This window comes from Phyllopteryx taeniolatus, chromosome 1 (genome assembly GCF_024500385.1).
Source record: "Phyllopteryx taeniolatus isolate TA_2022b chromosome 1, UOR_Ptae_1.2, whole genome shotgun sequence".
NCBI lineage: Eukaryota > Metazoa > Chordata > Actinopteri > Syngnathiformes > Syngnathidae > Phyllopteryx > Phyllopteryx taeniolatus.
In genome coordinates this window covers 34,029,108-34,046,526 of record NC_084502.1, presented here as the reverse complement: position 1 = coordinate 34,046,526, position 17,419 = coordinate 34,029,108, and the positions used below count along the sequence as shown (strand labels likewise).

The following is a 17,419-nucleotide window of genomic DNA, read 5'->3' as shown; positions in this document are numbered from 1 at the left end:
AGTACAGTTGTACACCACTGCAAATGGCAACCACAATATTCAACAGATTGTTAAATGAATAAACCCCAAAGTGAGCTTTATTACCTACGGAAAAGCATGGGATACGGACATTGTATTCGATATTATTAAATTGTGTAGGTGTCTGTTTGATGAATAAAGTTGGATGTAATTATTCATTGAAAAAGTATTTGTCCCCAATATCCATGTCAAAGCGATCTCAGAAAATGAGATTACAAGATTTACCTCATTTTATTTGAAATCCTGTGAATGGAGTTTGACGTCAAAGGTTTCTCTCTCCAGGGTGAATGAATTTCTTTCATTTTTCTTTTCCATGTAAATTCATCAATCCATTCGGGGGACAATGTGGAACCCTGCAAATTGTCCCCTTGTCTCGATTAGCTCTCGTTGCCTGAAGACAAAACAAACTGATGGGCAATTTTATACTCCCAACAGTTTGGTAAAGGCCTTTTTCTGCTCTACGTGCACAAAGCGAGGCATGCTTGGACAAGTTTGGGGTGTAAGAATCCTATCAAAGCACAGCCAGGCCCTCTCAGTGATCTCCGCCACTACAAATGGACAAATATTACACAGGCAGGCGACCTCTTTGCGTCTAATTACTTTTGTCCATATACTGCCGCCACTTGAGGTTTAGTTTGCGTTTCATCAACATATTGACATAATGTTTGTCATCACATTTGCCAACAAGTGAGCACACCATCACAGTGGCACGTTGGAGTAGTGGAGCGACTTACTTTGCTCAAGGGCAAAATCTGTAAATACATACGTTCCTCAAGCTATTGGCTGGAAAAGACGTTTGTCCATTGTAGTTTTGTTCTGTTGCAACGCTCCATCGCTAAAGTGGAACCTCTGGCGACCTCTTGTGGCCACGGGCATTGATTACAACACAGCCCAGAATCCGTCCATCCATTTTCTACAGCGCTTGCCTATATTCGGGTCACAGTTGAACAGTTTAAGGTGGGGCACACCCTGGACTGGTCGCCAGTCATTTGCAAGAAGACGGGACATTTTAAAGAAGATTTAAGTTTTAACCTGGCTAATAATCAAGGACGTATACTAGTAGACGTAGTGATACTACTTGACTGAGAGACTAAGATCCATGTACATCAGGGAGGAGCTAAGTTTAGCCTGGGTTGTTTGAGGAAGTTGCAGAAAGTCTTTGTTGCATGTTCATGTACAGACACACTCCCGGTGCATTTTTTTTTTTTTCCCAAATTCAAATAGTTTGTAATCCATTTGCTTTTAAGGGTCATGTTGTAAGAAGAGTTTGAAAGGATATTCAAGTGTTTTGGGATCATAGTTTGTAGTATATTTACAGTTTAACCCATTAATATTGGCACTGCTGAACATTTTTACAGTGCACAGCATCAAGTTTTGATTATTTTACACGGACAGATTAGCATTATCTTTTGATAAGCGGCACATACTTGATCGATCGGTGAAGGTAGTGTAGTGTATGAGGTGCTGGCCCAATGAAAATGCTTGAGATGACGCTTACTTTTCTGTCAGGTCTGCTCGCGCCATCCCAGGTTGTTATGGTAACAAAATCTATAATTGCCATTGGCCCAGCATTATGTGTAATGCGATGTTCAGTTAAATGAGAAAAGGCCACTCTCTTAAATGGGTTGATTTCAGCAAGTCAAGAAACGGGGTGCTTAAAGTATTTCTAAAATTCTATCTTTGGGGTTTTTTGATGAAAGCATGTCACAGACACGTTATTTAGACACCTGGGAACTTTTTTAAACTGCGATAAAAACGGCATAACCTGTCCCTTTAAAGGAGACAATCTAATGACAAACTACATTGACATATTTAGAATATAGAGATACTGTAAATATCATATTGTTGAGGTAACGTACAACAAAAAAAGAAAGTAACACTAAGGCCTCTTTATACTCCCGCGGTTGCGCAGCCGACAACGCCTGCATTGCATCACGTGACCGACGAATTGCCCCGCGCAGCACCTCTGCCTAGCTTGCCGCGCACACGCCAAAAATAGTTGCTGCGCGTCGAACGCCGCGGAGATCATCTCTCGTGATTGGTCCGTTTTAGTCACGTGCTGTGATGACGTACTCAGCGTGCCACTTGGTTCTGCATACCATCTACGCCGCCGCCTTCTCGATCGATTTCGCAGCATAATCAAACGTACCATCTGGTCATCTTGTTCCATTTGTTCTAGCAGACACTGTTCCACGGTCGCCATTGTTGTTGCTTTGTTCCTTGTTCCGGAAAGGAAAGGAAAAACGACTACCGGAAATGGCCTCAAAAAATGCAGAGGAAACTCCACCCTGTGGCGTCCTAGCCAATACCAGCCGTAGCGACACCCCCGACTTGGAGGTGAACTGCAGTACATTTTCAAAACTGCGTGCGTGGGTTGCGCTCCACTATAAAGGCAAACTACGCACCGGATAGCCGCAGTGACGTCAGCGCGGTTGCTGTCTGTGCGAGTATAAAGAAGCCTTAACATTGTTAATCGTCAGACAAGTGTGAAAATAAATTAACTAGTCTTTGTATTAACATTTAAGTCTTAACCCTCTTTCAGGTCTAGCCAAATTAGCGAATAACATGGAATGGCCTTTGCCTTTAACACAGAATGCAGTGATGGATGTTGTGGCAAACTTTCACAAAGTGACACGTAATCTTGCGCTCAAGACAGTTCGATGAGGGCGCGAGACGTGAGGGTCGGGTGTTCCACTGAGAGTCTACGCACACACGTCACTTGTTAAATTGCACACCCCTGCTTTCCGCGCTCATACAGCCGCCGTCCCACCTCCGCTACGCTGCTGACACTCCCTCTGAAGGTGTTTGATGGACGGTTCAGTAATTTATAGAGACAAACCACGGCATTGAAAAAAATCAAGGTGGTCATAAAATGGACGTAGGTGGTTGTTCAGGGCCATGTGCAGAATTAGGCGCCACACGGCAGAGCGCTCAGCAAGATATTTCATTCATCACAGTCATGCTTTGGGATTCCTGACGGGAGAGCACTTCTGCTTTCCCGTTCTCCTGCGTCACATAGTTGCCTTTATCGGTGAATAGTGAATCTCCCAGGGCCGCCTGAGTGGGACTGTCCTCGTTCTCCTCTGGCTCGCCCGTGGCGCCGCTGCCGGTGTCCTCCAGCGACGCTTGCGCTACAGGCGACACGGCCTCTTCGTCGACGCTGTGAGGGATTGGCGACGTGATGAACACCTTTCTGGGGGGGTCTTTGTCACGTCGCACACACTCCTCAATGCAGCCCTGAGGACACAAAGATAAATGACATACTGGACTGTACTTAAGTTATGGTCCAACTTTCCATCCAGTTTCTATACCGCTTATCCTCATGAGGGTTGCTGGTCTCTTGGAGCTTATCCCAGCTGACATTGTGAGCGCACCCCGATATTTACTCGCGTAAACTCGCTACCTTAGCTTAGCTTAGCATACAGTTTGGTGGTCATGGAAACCGGCCAACTCTTCATAAGGATTTTATTATTATTATTATTACTACATGGATGGCACGCAATAAAAGTTCATCCATCCATCCGTTTTCTGAGCCGCTTCTCCTCACTCGGGTCGCGGGCGTGCCGGAGCCTATCCCAGCTATTATCGGGCAGGAGGCGGGGTACACCCTGAACTGGTTGCCAGCCAATCGCAGGGCACTGAATACAGGTACAGGTATGGCGGCACGGTGGCCTCACTGTTCTGAGAGCCCGGGTTCAAACTCAGCCTCACCTTTGTGGAGTTTGCATGTTCTCCCCGTGCCTGCGTGGTTTTTCTCCAGGGACTCCAGCTTTCCTCCCACATCCCCAAAACAGGTCAACTGAAGACTCTAAATTGCCTGTAGGTGTGAATGTGAGTGCCAACGGTTGTTTGTCTATATGTGCCCTGTGATATGGCTGGCGACCAGTTCAGGGTGTACTCCACCTCTCGCCCAGAGTCAGCTGGGATAGGCTCCAGCACGCCCGTGACCCTAGTGAGAATAAGCGGCAAAGAAAATGGATGGATGGACGGATGTACTGGTATGAACAGTAGTTTCATGCACTGAAGATGAAGAGATTCTTTGGTTTGTTGTTGTGTAATCATGACAGGTGAAAACAGACTAGCAACAATAAAAATGATTTACCTTTCCCTTGGAATCTTCTTCTTTGCCTAACACAAACAAGAACAGGACAACATGTTATAATATGATTGATCCGACAATTACATTAAGTTAGAAATTAAGTCGACTTAAGAAGACTGGCCCGTGTGAGGACTGAACCAACGACCTTCGGATTCTAAGACTGACATGCGACCTACTGCACTAAGGCACAACATCGAAGCCCAAACTCTCAAGAGAGAGGTGGGAGGGACCACAGGATGCTACGACAAAATCCACCTTATAGGGAACGGGAAATGCATGGTCCTAATGACTACACAATATTTCCCACCAGACATCCTCATCCTTATGCCCCTTATTGTTGTACTCAACACTTTACGACCCATGAACCATGTGATCTGATCACCATGTGATCAGAGGCTTCAGAGCCAACTCCTGAGAGGTGAAGCTGTACCCAGGGAATTCTGAGTCCCTGAGGTTGTGGGTTCAAATCTTCAAATCTTGACCCTGGGTGGGCATCGACACTGACTCCCCCCTGCTCTCGCTTACATTGCCTGGTTATTATGCCTTTTTTGTGATTTGCTTTACCACACAGTAACAATATCAATTAGTGCAGTTGGGTAATATAACACATTTATTCACAAGAAGGCTGAAAAATACTTTAAATAAAGATGAAATACAATGAAGTGCAAAACAGGCAAAAATAAATGCTTTCCACAATTACCTGCAACTACTCATTTTCTAATATAAAATGTACAAATTTGGAGTTTGGACTAACAAACTAAAGGGAGCAAATATAGGCCAACAGTAATGTGAGTAAGCCTTATCCTTCACTCTTCGAATATTATTGTGCGTGGTAACCAGAAGTGGGTAGGCACGTGCTACATTTACTCAATTTCATTGACTCAAGTAACTTGGGATAAGTTGTACTTTTCCGAGACGTTTTAATGCAACGTGCTTTTTACTTTGACTTGACTATTTATGTTAAGAAGAAACAGTACTTTTACTCCGATACAATGATCTACAGTACATGCCGTTCGCAACTTTTATTCGTCAATTATTGCTTGGGTGATCTATTTGTTTAGATTACAACTACTGCATTTGGCGCTGTTGAACCAGTCCAATGTAACCTCAGTTTGACCTCAGTTCACCAATCAAACGGCACAGAGCGGTCACATGACCGCACACAGTCTTTTATTGGGCTTTGCAGGACTGCCAAAGTGAGAAAAACAAATCTGTGGCGCGTGACTTGTCTTTACATTTCAGACTAGGAAAAACAACAGCACAATGAAGCAGTATAGTTTTGTGACTGCACAAAATTAGATATTTCATCCCGCTTCTAACTTGAGAAAACACATTGCGGTAAGTTGGAGATGTTTTTGTATTTCTTTTGGCTCCGCATATGGCAACATTAGCCCTATTTTAAGTGAACATGCATCTTTTGGGGTACGTGCTGTTTATCTCAGTCGCTTTCTCTCGCACATGCATGCACGCACGCATGCTAACTACAGTTCTTAGTGCAAGTACCAAACATATCTATTAAAAGGCCTATTCTTTATCAATAAATCTGGTCAACAAGCAGCTTCTTCATTTAGTAATTTCAGTAAAAGCAAATAATGTTTCTGTAAGTGCAAGTCCAATTTGGCAGACAGGTGTGCGCCAGGCTGGGCGTTTTGGTGCAGCAAGCGTGTGTGTCCTTGGAGATGCGCCCAGCGGAGTGACGCCAATCTAAACTTACCCCTGCTCTGACCACATCTAAATAATGGCACAGTAAGTAGACCGCTGGTCTAACGTGATTTTGGATAAGGTGACTGGGGCACAGGCAGGCAGAAGCTGAGCTCCGTGGACATATTTAAGTCGCCAGCGATTATTACCAGCTCATTCTGTATTTAATAAGGATACCAGCTCAGATTGTCAGTTGCCACACCGGCCAGCTGTGACAATGTTCGACTCACGCACGGATCGGTGCCATTACGCATCGTCCTTTTCCGCTCAGAGACGTCTCCATGCGAGACTGTCAGTTGCCCCGCATTTGAAGGAAATGGGACGAGATGCTTTGATTAGCGGCGAATGAAATCGGCTGCAAACACACCCACAGTGGAGCAGGCCACCCACCCTCAGATCCGTCGGGCTGCGATTATCTACGGAATTAAAAACACCGGTCTAACGCGCCATTGGTGCATAGTCGCGTCGCCCACCTTGCCGGATTTTCGCTGTTTATGAAAGTAGGGATCATTGCGTTAAACTCTGTTCACCATTTCAGTTGTCTGGATTTTTGGGGGTGTGGCTAAAACAAAGCCCAGGTACACACTTGGGTTTTCCGGCATGAGCTGGCCTTCCCCCACTACATACAGTACACACTGAGCGCCTTCATTCCATCAGTGGCTATGCGGCGCAATTGCGAGTTACTTAGTAATATTTACTTGGCCAATTTCTACCACTACATTGTGCAGTTAGCTAGCAGGCTATGCCTACACGCTGAAAACCGCATCTTCCCTGGACAGAACAGCTCGGTGTCATAATTTAAATTCCTAAGTGTTATGTGTTTTGTGATATTCTGGCTACCGTACCATATTGAAACGCAATGCATTGTGGGTTTCTAACTAGCATGATGTGCTCAAACATCTCGAGACTTCGCCACAGGCTGAAAACATGTGCCTTAGTGTTTAATAAATGGTTAATTTCCCCTGAAACGTCTCTGTTATGTCAACCCACACACAATGTCAAGCGAGGGAGCGCCGGATTATACGACACCACCGCCACCAGTTGCCAGCGTCCAGAAGCAGGCGTCCGGAAGCCTGTTAGCCGGCGAGCTATAGCGGCTCGTACCAAGTCGTGGCAAAGAAAATCCTCGCAACGACTAGGTGGAATATATTCCAGGTACTGGGGGCTTTAAGCGTATATATTTTCTCATGGAGTAGTGATTATCCACCCCGCGCCGCAGTAATCAGACAGATGAGCACGCAGTTGCAGGCTGAAATCTCTGTTGTGGCCCAACGAATAGATTATGGAAATCTTTCATTCCGCGAGCCGGAATATGTTGCAGTGGGATGACGTGCAAATGTTGCTCAATGAGGCTGTGTGGCATAACAGATAATGTCTCAAAAGCTGAAATCAAAACCAGCTCAGCCTGTACCTCTTGAGAACCAAATCTTGATTGCAGCTATTAGCAGGATCCCGATCACAAGTAAAACCACACACGCGATGACTACATGCTGCCGCTGGTTCTTCTCTGCAACACAGTAACAACACTTATTTAAACAGTGCAACTGTAGTAATTCACAAAGGAAAATAAGCATATGCAACAATGAAGAGTTAGATCAAGAAAATGTAATCAAATTAATTGAAAAAAAAGGTATCATTTAGCCCAGTTAATCTCAAAATGTGGTTCACTGGCTCGCTCTTGGGCTAAGAAAAAGAATTACTGAGTTAAATACAAAATAAAATCCATTTAAAACATGAAATACAAGAAAAATGATAAAATGATTGAACACATCAAATTGGATATTTTGAATTATATACGTTAAGCCTTTTCAAAAGTTTGCATGTGCATTGAAAACCATTAGCCAGATTAGAGGAAGCAGCCCAAGTACAAGACTTGACTTTTAAGAACAAATCATTTGCATTTAATCTTTAAAAATGTTTTGTTTTTAAACATGTATTTAGGTTCAACTTTTATATAACTTTTAATGTGGAAGTGTTAATGTGCAAACTGTGCATCATGTTACTGTGGCTTACAATAATACTAAATACTAAAACCTGTGCCTTGTGTTTTTTGATGAACACTTATTATGGTCATGATGGCGGTCGGTACTTGAAGAGGGAAGTACTTCTTGACATGGTACTTGGTGTAAAAAGTTTGAGGAACACTGGTTTAGCCAATATATATACAGTATCAGACTGTAGTGTAGAGACTATAATATGATATTCTTTAAAGTGTGTGTACGTCTAAGAAACCACAGAAACCACACAAGGTGACACGAATCATCGCGGAGCGGCGCTGTGGGTTGTATGCATGGAAGTCTCACATCCGGCCCGTGCCCTCAACTTACCACATACAACGTCAGAGTGGTCTGAACCTCTTTGACCGATAGTGTATCCGCTCTCACACCTGGAAAGAATGGTGGCGTGTTAAACGATATTTGGACAGTTTTATTGAAAATACCAGACACAATAAGACAACATAACAGTACGTTTGCATGTACACATTCGTCAAACTACCGCTAAAATACAGCAAAAAAACATTTTTTTCTTAGCCATGGAGCAACCTAGGCTCACCAGACATCCTCTTTTATTGGAAATTTCGTATGCTTTTTAAAAACAATTTTAGTTGTAAAACAATTTCTATAATATAACATAGATAATTTTCCACTTGAGACTATGTGAGTCCCGCGATGCACATGTCCTTGAAACAATGAGTCCGAGCCCTGGAACAATGAGTCCCTGTAATTTATCATCACGGAATACAGATACAGTAATCCTCCGCAACGTAACAGTTCTTGCTTCGTGGTCCCGCGATATTGCAGATTTCTTTTATACTGTTTGTAAAATATGTTTGTTATCTATTGCTCTGGATCTCTCTCTCAATATATATTAGATGTGTTTGCCACGATAGCAAATTTTTTAGAACAATATATTTTCCCAAAAATGTTAATGATAAACGATAGTTTTTTTTAAATGCCACTGGTATAACAATAGAGCATAATAAAGAATTGTACAAATGATGCCCTGGTAATCAAACACATGAGCACAACTGTGGACTGGTGTCTCATTTACTAAATAAACATAGGGTTGCATTTCACAATAAGAGCAAGTAAATAAAAAGAGAAAGTTATACGTGTTCAAATAAAATGCTTAGCCATAATAAAAAATAAAGTTTTAGTTTCCCTTTTCTGTTTGGTATCTCGACATAAGTGTCTTGACAAGTCTCAAACGATTTGACATATTTTAATGTAACAAATTGTAACAACTGAACCATTTTAGAGGATATGTTTGTTCAAAACCTTTAAAAAAATTGTTTTTTAATCATAATGGCATTTCACATATAAGCGCTTTTAATAAGTGCTCCGTGTGGGAACTTCCCACTGAGAAGTTTAAACATAAATGACTTTAAACTCAACTTCCATCCTAAGTCTCTTTCTCTCTCCCCTGCTACGCTTCTTCTGGTCTCTGTCTGGCCTGCGCGCAATCAGTGATTACGGCCTGAGATGCAGATTTCAATGGCTGAAGGGGGTGGCTGAACGCGCATGTGATTGGTCAGTACAGTTCATCAGTACTGTAAAGCCTATAATATGTTTCGGCGACCTGTATGAATCATAACCTTTCTTTTTTGGCTATGGTGTGGGTACGCACAGGACAGCTTCTGGGTCCGGACGCAGACCGCAGTCCGCCATTTGTAGTGACCTCTGTATGTCGCCACGATCAAGCGAGCCATTGCGAGCTGTTTAGCTCCTTAGCTAGTTAGCTCATGGGATAGCGAACTTAATAAATAGTTAACTTTCCCTAAAGTCTCCCAAGTGTGTGCATCTATGGAGCCAAAGCTGTTCTGCCAGCGGCTAGCTGTGTCGTGAGCGGCGTGCCGGGTGTTACCACGACAATGAAAATGTATCGAGTCCGAGAAAAAATATTGTGCCCATTGTATTGATGGAACGAGAACCCGCCCTACTCGACCTCTGATTGGTTAGCACCAAGGCAAGACTCGTACTTTTAGTGGATAATGATTCGCTGAAGCACTTCAGCAACACACACATACGCCGGGTAAGCAAGACGCAGATTCAGTTGTGCGGCTTTCTAGCTGTTATTGCTCCTTTTCTGCAAGTTGCCCACATGCCTCTTTCGTGAAAGGCTATAGTCCCTAGTTGACCCTGTTGACCTAGGCATGCATGCCCTTGACAGATGAGGTACAGTATTTTGATGTGGACATATTTTTGTCCACATAGTACATATACTCTGTACTAAATAAAACTGTTTTATAAAAACTTGCAATATACTAACTTGGTCCATGTAATACAGCTGCTGTCCCACGAGCTCCGGTTGGAAAATGAGCCTTCAGGACATTTGTGGCACACTGTGTCATGGGTTTGATTCCCTGGCAACAAAAAAGGAGATGGAGTGCCAAATGACAAGAAGAACTGATTTTGTTAAGTGCAAAGTTAAAGGTGCCACACCTTTAATGAGCAGCCCCCATCCGGGCTCACAAGACATGTGCTGTACACAGGTGAGGCACACGTCACTGGAGCAGTGGAATCCCAGTTCACACATGCAGGTCCTTTTTTCGGTTTTGCTCCTCTGCTCCGCAACCTGAAAGTTTTTATCTAGAAGAAAAAAAAACACAGTGAAATTTAGCACCAGTGAATAAATCAAAGCTGTGATGGATGTGAGGTGAAGACATCTCACTCGGGTCGCAGTACGGCTGACGTTTACACTTGTCTTCCGTCGTGTATGTATCCTGATACTCGTTGTCGTTGCATTGGAGGCATTGAGGAGCTGCGCACGTGCCCCATTTAGCCATGCTAGTGCCTGAAATCATGTTTATGTTGTCAAAAGGTACCCTCAGTCATGTTAAAGATTACTTAAAGGTTTTATATACAGTATGAACTTCTTCACATTATTGCTGCTGAATGAAAATTGCTGAGCCTGAAGACTGTTACCGTAGCTTGTTGGTCACCTGTACCGTTTCAGTCTTCCTTTTAGGCAACCTTTGACATTTTTTGGCATTATTCTTGTCCTTTGTGCGTATCTATGTGTGTACACGTTTTTTTTTTACATAAAGAAGGTAGGTAATAGTGGTTTACCTGGATGACACATTTGGCAGCACTGTCCACTGACTTTGTATTGAGTCAGAGGGTCACACAGTGGCTGAGCTGCAATATTTACCTGGACAACAAAACGCAAGACTTCATCACTTAAATTAGGAACAAACGGGTAAATTGTATAGAATTATAGATTGCAAATGAACAAGGGTTTCAAAGTTCTGAATGTCGCAGAATGAATTGGTTTAAAATATGCAGAACAAAAAGGAATGCTCCGTTACTGACTCTTTTTCATTTGATCGTTTTATATTTCTGGCCTAGAATTGTTTTTCATACAATCATTTACCATAATTTTGAATTTACTACAGCATTAGCATAGGTGAGTAACAGACTACAGCAGGGTTCACCAACCCTTTGACACTAAGAGGTACTTCTTGGGTACTGATTAAGGCTGGGATTTGAACCCCGGTCCTCAGAACTGTGAGGCAGATGTGCTAACCAGTCGAACACCGTGCCGCCCAATTACTATTACTTATGTGTAATTGACAGATTACCAAATTGAATTAAAAAAAATAATAATACTATTAACTGCAATTGTAGAGTTAGAAAATGTCCTCAATGACGGAACAAGCATCATGTTTTTATTGATTTTTGGTGAATATTTTTGACAATTTATTGCTTTTTGGTGAAAAGTAAGTAGTGGACTCTCATTGCCAACTACTACTACAATCAGAATGAGAAAAAGTGTTTTTATTGCTTTTTAGTGATTTCACCAAAAGCCTCGGCCGTGTAACTTGTAGACGGTCCCTGGCGAATGTCAGGAGAACGTCAAACGTCCGGCTAACTTTCTCTCGCTGCCGTCAACCGAGGAGCCTTGTATTAGTACAGTAAATAGGTAACACTGTACACTACTATGAAACCGCAGGTGCCCAAACCATGCTGTGAAAACGAAAGTGAAAGTAAAAGCGTTGGTGTTTGAAAATAATAATCTTTTTTTTAAACACATTTTTTTCGGTGACAACATGTCGTGTGGTGTCCAGTGTGAACGAACACTCACCGGAGCTGCCCACAGCAAGGTCATCATGGTCACCGTTATCACCAACACCGTCGTCATCGTCAGGCGAGGACGAGACCTCTCTGAGTGTCTCTCTCTGCCACAAGGCAGCTGCTGGCTTGTCTCCCTTTAAGAGGGAGGAGGAGGAGGAGTTTGGGGCACTTTCCTCTGCACTGACCAATTTGTGACCATTTCCCGGAAGAGATTTACAGTCACGCTTTCTTCTCTAACTAGGAAAACATGCATTCATTCATTCAAATAACAAGAATAACTTACAAAATACGATTGCGTTTGAATGCTGAAAAGCCAAAGGGCACTGAAATGCTGTGGAATTAACTACATTGTTGAAATGGAGCGTGTGATACTTGGAATGGTTTGAGATGATCAAGAAATGTGGAAGAAGTCGGTAAATATGTAAAATATGTTTTGGGTTGGGATTTGTGTGTGTGTGTGTGTGTGAAAATGTAGGAATTGGGGAACACTTCCCAAGATGTCTTGAATGAGCTAAACAGTTTGACGTTGGAATGGTTTCAATCTCATCAAGCTTTGTGGAAGGAGGAGATAAATGTGTAATGTAGCTCTCAATACGTGAATTTTACTGTGAAAATGTGCACATTTTGGGAATGGGGATAGTTTCCAAGATGTCTTTAATAGTAACACATTTTATTTGGAGGGGCCTTTCAGGGCAGTTGAGGTCACTTTACAGTCCACTAATTTAAAAAAATGACAATTAGCATGTTTTCATTACCATCAATTTTTTATGGCGCTTGTTTTCATTGTCCTCCTGACTGGTCGTCAGCCAATCACAGGGCAGATTAAGACATCTGTGGACAAGAGTTTCAGTTAACCTAAGTAATCATGTTTTGGGACTCTGTGTTGGAAGCAAAAAAACAAAACAAAAAGTAAGCACGGGGAGAACATAGAAACTACACAGGAAAGCTGGAGCTGAGATTCGAACCTCAAAACTCATAACTGTGAGGTAGATGTGCTCATCATGAAGCAAGTGTTTCCCAACCTTTACTGAGCCGAGGCACATATTTTACCCTCAAAAATTCTCATGGCACCAAAAGTCACAAAAGTTGCTAAGACACATTGATTATGCACCCTCTGGCATCTGGTCAAAGAGCATTTCATTGTTCTGCCTGTCACTATGTGTCACTGGCATAGATAGTTGAATAAAGATAGCGTACATTAGTCATGAATATTCTACCAATTAAGTGAAATTGAATAATTTCCTGCGGCACACCTGATGATATCCCACAGTACACTAGTGTGCCATGGCACAGTGCCTGGGGATCTTTGCACTCGGCCACCGTGCTGCAGTTAGCAATCCTATAAAAATAAAAATAACAACACACCGAGCAACATGACCAAACGCCACTCAACTGTCACGCAATGTGTCGGGTTCGGCAACTAACTAGTTTTGCTGTGATTCGAAATTTGAATCACAGGTTCGTAAGGTTGCAGATGTAATGACCAATCGAAATTGCCTTGTCGTATCACACGAGTTTTCACAACAAAATTTATGTTTCTGTGTTTGAAGCGAGATCCAGCTGGCCGCTGCCATTCATATATATATATATATATATATATGAATATATGGTATTGAAAAATAATACTTAAGCATATTTATAATTTCATATCTACCCGTGGCTAAAATGCAAAGCATGGAGAGTATCTGTTGGCGAAATACACGAGTGGAGGCAAGAATTGCTCTTGGCAGAGCCTCTGAAATATACGCTCACCTTTATTTCTTGGCCGTTTTCTCTCTTTGTATTATCATAATATTGCTACAACGGCCAAGGCAATCCACTTCTTCCTGAACAATCACGCCGTGTTGTTTGTGGTTCAATAAAAAATAATACAGTAGTATGTGGTGCCTCAAAACATTGCTTCTGAATAAGAAAACTAGGGTTTGCAGTTTCTGTGTTGCAGTATGTGCCAGATTCAATCAGCAGATGTGCGGGTGTGCTATCATCGGGCAGGAGGCGGGGTACACCCTGAACTGGTTGCCAGCCAATTGCAGGGCACATACAAACAAACAACCATTCGCACGCACAGTCACACCTACGGGCAATTTAGAGTCTTCAATTAATGCATGTTTTTGGGATGTGGGAGTGCCCGGAGAAAACCCACGCAGGCACGGGGAGAACATGCAAACTCCACACAGGCGGGGCCGGGAATTGAACCCCGGTCCTCAGAACTGTGAGGCTGACGCTCTAACCAGTCGTCCGCCGTCAAAGAACATACATTTTTAAAAAGGACTTAAAATTGTGGAAAAATGTAAAATCTCAGCGTGATTGGTGAGTTCCATACCTCTGGACCTAAATGTGGATAAACAGGCTGGAAGTACACTGAGGAAGAAGAGTGCACAGGCTGAAAAATAGTGTTATGTATGAATTACACAGTTGCCATATAGGGGGCCCCTGGAATTCAACCAGATACCTGTTGATCTACAGTCAAACACTCTACCACTGAGCTACACCCCCACAGGAAAGGTCCACCCATTAAAACAAATCCTACGTTTATGATAAATCTACCAATTAACAGTTAATCAAGTGCTGTACCATGTCACAAAAGCAGAAGTTGTGGTACTGTTGTGCTTGACCACACCTATGTAGCACACCAAAACTGCTAAGGAATTCCCCCGTAAAATTCTCATGCTGGGATTTCCCTCAAAAGTGAGGGAAGTCCCAGAGAACCATGTGTCTTCTTGACACATGGCTCTTTATTACAAGAAAAAGAAGACACACTTTTCTTTTAGCTACTTCCCATTCTAGGAGTGATCATTTTCTACCCACCAAACAACACACTTCACTGTGCCTAGCTTTGGCACCCTTCCACTGCCAAAAGGTGGCACATTGTAAATACTAAATATATAATATTATAGTATCTACACTATATAACACATACATATATAATACATCATACTTCTTATGAGAACATGAAGTCATGTGCCTTTAAATCACTTTCCTCCAAAGCAGCATGCTTTGCTTTTTCTTTGGCTTTTTTTATTCCAAAAGAAGCAGCAGCTGTAACAAACAGTATCAGATTCAAAGCTGTATGACTCCAGCCTCATCGTCATATTGTATAGCCCGCTCAGTTCTTTAATGACTATCAAAACGTGTCATTTGTTACATTAATTTAGCCGTTTTTCTTCCTAAAATTGGTTGATTAAAATGGATGTATCAATAGTTTTTGTTCATTTATCTCATTAAATAATTGGTTGATTAATAATAATTAGTTATAATGCAAATGAATTATTCTGTATGATTAAAATAAACAGTTTTACAGTTTTAAATATACATTTTAACTTTTTTATATTGTTTATACATTAATCTACAACTGAGATGGCCCATCTGTCCATTCAAATATTCAAATGTGGCCTTTGAGGACCAATGTTTACCCACCCCTGTCCTACACTAACCTACTATTAACAGTGGTTAACTTACTTTTACATTTGTATCACCTTTGCTCAACTTTTGTTTTGTAATGGCAACAATTTGACAAGTTTGATCTTTTTTGCCCCCCAGTATTTCCTAGAAAAAAATAAATTATCAAAGGAAAAAAACGGTGCCATGTAGTGGATCTAGTACAATGCTAATTCTACCGCAGAGTCACCAGTAAGTTAGCAAATTCAATTCGTAACCTGAGGTTCCAGTATAATAGAACATTAAGTGTTGTCACTGATGGTGTAGTGGTAAATCTGCCCGACATTAGTGCATGCAGCATCGGTTCAGTTCCCACTCAATGATAATGTTAACATGAAAGGTTGTCTGTCTTTATACAGCATGTGCCCTCTGCCCTGTGCCTTGCAACTGACTGGTGATCTTTCGCCTGATGTCAGTTGGGACAAGCTCCAGGTTCCCACAACCCCAAACAAGATAAGCGGTTGTTAAATATATTATAGAAGTTATCATTTATTTGCTTAGCTTGCATTAGTATGATGGACAATTTTAGATGTTTCGCCTTCAAAAAGAAGACTCAGCATCATCCATGGAAGGACGCTTGGACCAAGGACGTGATCGGATGTGGTCGGGTCGTGACAGGTGTTGATCCAATATTATGTGTTGTGTCTTATTGCTTAGAATACTATGTCTGGGGAAAAACCCTCTTATTATCAAATATTTTGTGTTGTGTCTTATTACTTAGAATAATATCAAATATTATGTGTTGTGTCTTATTGCTTAAAATACTATGTCTGGGAAAAAACCCTCTTATTATCAAATATTCTGTGTTGTGTCTTATTGCTTAGAACATTATGATTGTAAATCCCTCCTATTTCAAATAAATGCAGGAGCGAGGGGGGGGGATTGTTTAGAGCGTGTTGAGAGACTGTGATCTGAACAATCTCCCATACGCCCTCCTCATGAGAAAAAGTAACAAGCGTCTTCATTCCTTTTGTGTCTATTATAATGTTGGGTAAGATTAATCCAACATAAATTGGTCCTTCGAGCCGGATGTCAACACACCCGAAGATTCCAGTTGTGGAGCTGACATCCAGTTAAGAGACCGTGGCCACGGCATTTGAGACCCTTTCCGGGACTGGTCTTCGGACTTCTCAACTGGGATCTGGAGGTTGACGACAATCCAAGGATTGAAGACGACTTTGGTGAGTTAAATTTTAAAAAAATTTTTTTAGGAAAAAGGAATAAAAGAGTGAATGAATTGCGCGACGAAGAAGTCTGCGGCAGAATAAACCTTGTGTAATACTAGTCCCTGGCAAGTTAGATGGAGGACGGAATCCGATAAAATCCGTGGGGACGGCGGAGTCCTGTACGTACTTAAATTCCGTGTTTCTGTATTTCTGTATTTCTGTGTTTCTGTGTTTCCGTGTTTTCGTGTGTTTATAAAAACGTTATTAATAACGTGTGTATGTGTAAAAGTATGAATTTATAAGACAGGATTGTAAGTGACAACTGAGTTTGGAAGCAAAGGCAAGAATTCTCCGCCCCAATTGGGGTAGAAGCTTGAGAATTACCAAAACTCAGACATTAATTGTCACCCTGTCATTTTTGAATAAAGTCAGTATTTAGGTCACTCTAGGTGCAAATGAACTGACTTCCAAATTCACAAAAATGGGAAATAACAACAATAAACCGGATCCAAAAATAGGCCTAACATGTAAAGATTGGAAATATGTTCAACTCCAAAACCCTTCCAAAATAGAACATTTAAACACGTGGATAACCAAATACGGTTTTGCTGGCCAGCTAAATTCGCAAAAAATAGTGAAACTTCAAAACGAAATAAAGTGTCGACACAAAAATGATATATCACAAATACAAAAAGATGGATTTGACGACTTACTCTTCTGGTTAAACATGGCGTCAAAAAGAGAAAAAGGAAGGGAGAATAAGAAACACTTAACAAATGAACAAAAAGAGCAGGAAGGTAGACATAAAAATATGTTGTTTCAAAGACAGGAAGATGACGAGACAGGACCAATAATAAGAACAAGCGAGAAAAAGATAATTGAAGAAAGTTGTAAAAAAAGTAAGGAAACAAAAGCATCAGCAC

General features: G+C 41.8%; 2 protein-coding genes across 4 annotated transcripts in view; one reads left to right on the top strand and one right to left on the bottom strand.

Annotated features, from left to right (window-relative positions):
* Positions 1–2,505: 2,505 nt before the first annotated feature.
* cd40 (CD40 molecule, TNF receptor superfamily member 5) overlaps positions 2,506–17,419 on the bottom strand; it is a 37,562-nt gene continuing 22,648 nt past the window's right edge. Inside the window, exons 2-10 of the mRNA XM_061790725.1 lie at positions 11,903–12,026; positions 10,888–10,969; positions 10,490–10,612; positions 10,261–10,407; positions 10,088–10,181; positions 8,146–8,204; positions 7,230–7,325; positions 4,121–4,146; positions 2,506–3,255 (exon numbers count right to left, since the gene is read on the bottom strand). Of these exons, the coding sequence (XP_061646709.1) occupies positions 2,950–3,255; positions 4,121–4,146; positions 7,230–7,325; positions 8,146–8,204; positions 10,088–10,181; positions 10,261–10,407; positions 10,490–10,612; positions 10,888–10,969; positions 11,903–11,959 (990 nt within the window). The 5' untranslated portion in view covers positions 11,960–12,026 and the 3' untranslated portion in view covers positions 2,506–2,949. The remainder of the gene's footprint in view (positions 3,256–4,120; positions 4,147–7,229; positions 7,326–8,145; positions 8,205–10,087; positions 10,182–10,260; positions 10,408–10,489; positions 10,613–10,887; positions 10,970–11,902; positions 12,027–17,419) is intronic.
* Positions 12,082–17,419, top strand: part of LOC133486030 (uncharacterized) — a 63,468-nt gene continuing 58,130 nt past the window's right edge. Inside the window, exons 1-2 of one of the 3 annotated variants that reach the window (XM_061790633.1) lie at positions 12,082–12,305; positions 15,690–15,790. The gene's annotated coding sequence lies outside the window, so the exon portion shown is untranslated. Of the gene's footprint in view, positions 12,306–12,327; positions 15,791–17,419 lie in introns of those variants that run through there. The other 2 variants (XM_061790649.1, XM_061790642.1) reach the window with 2 other exon arrangements.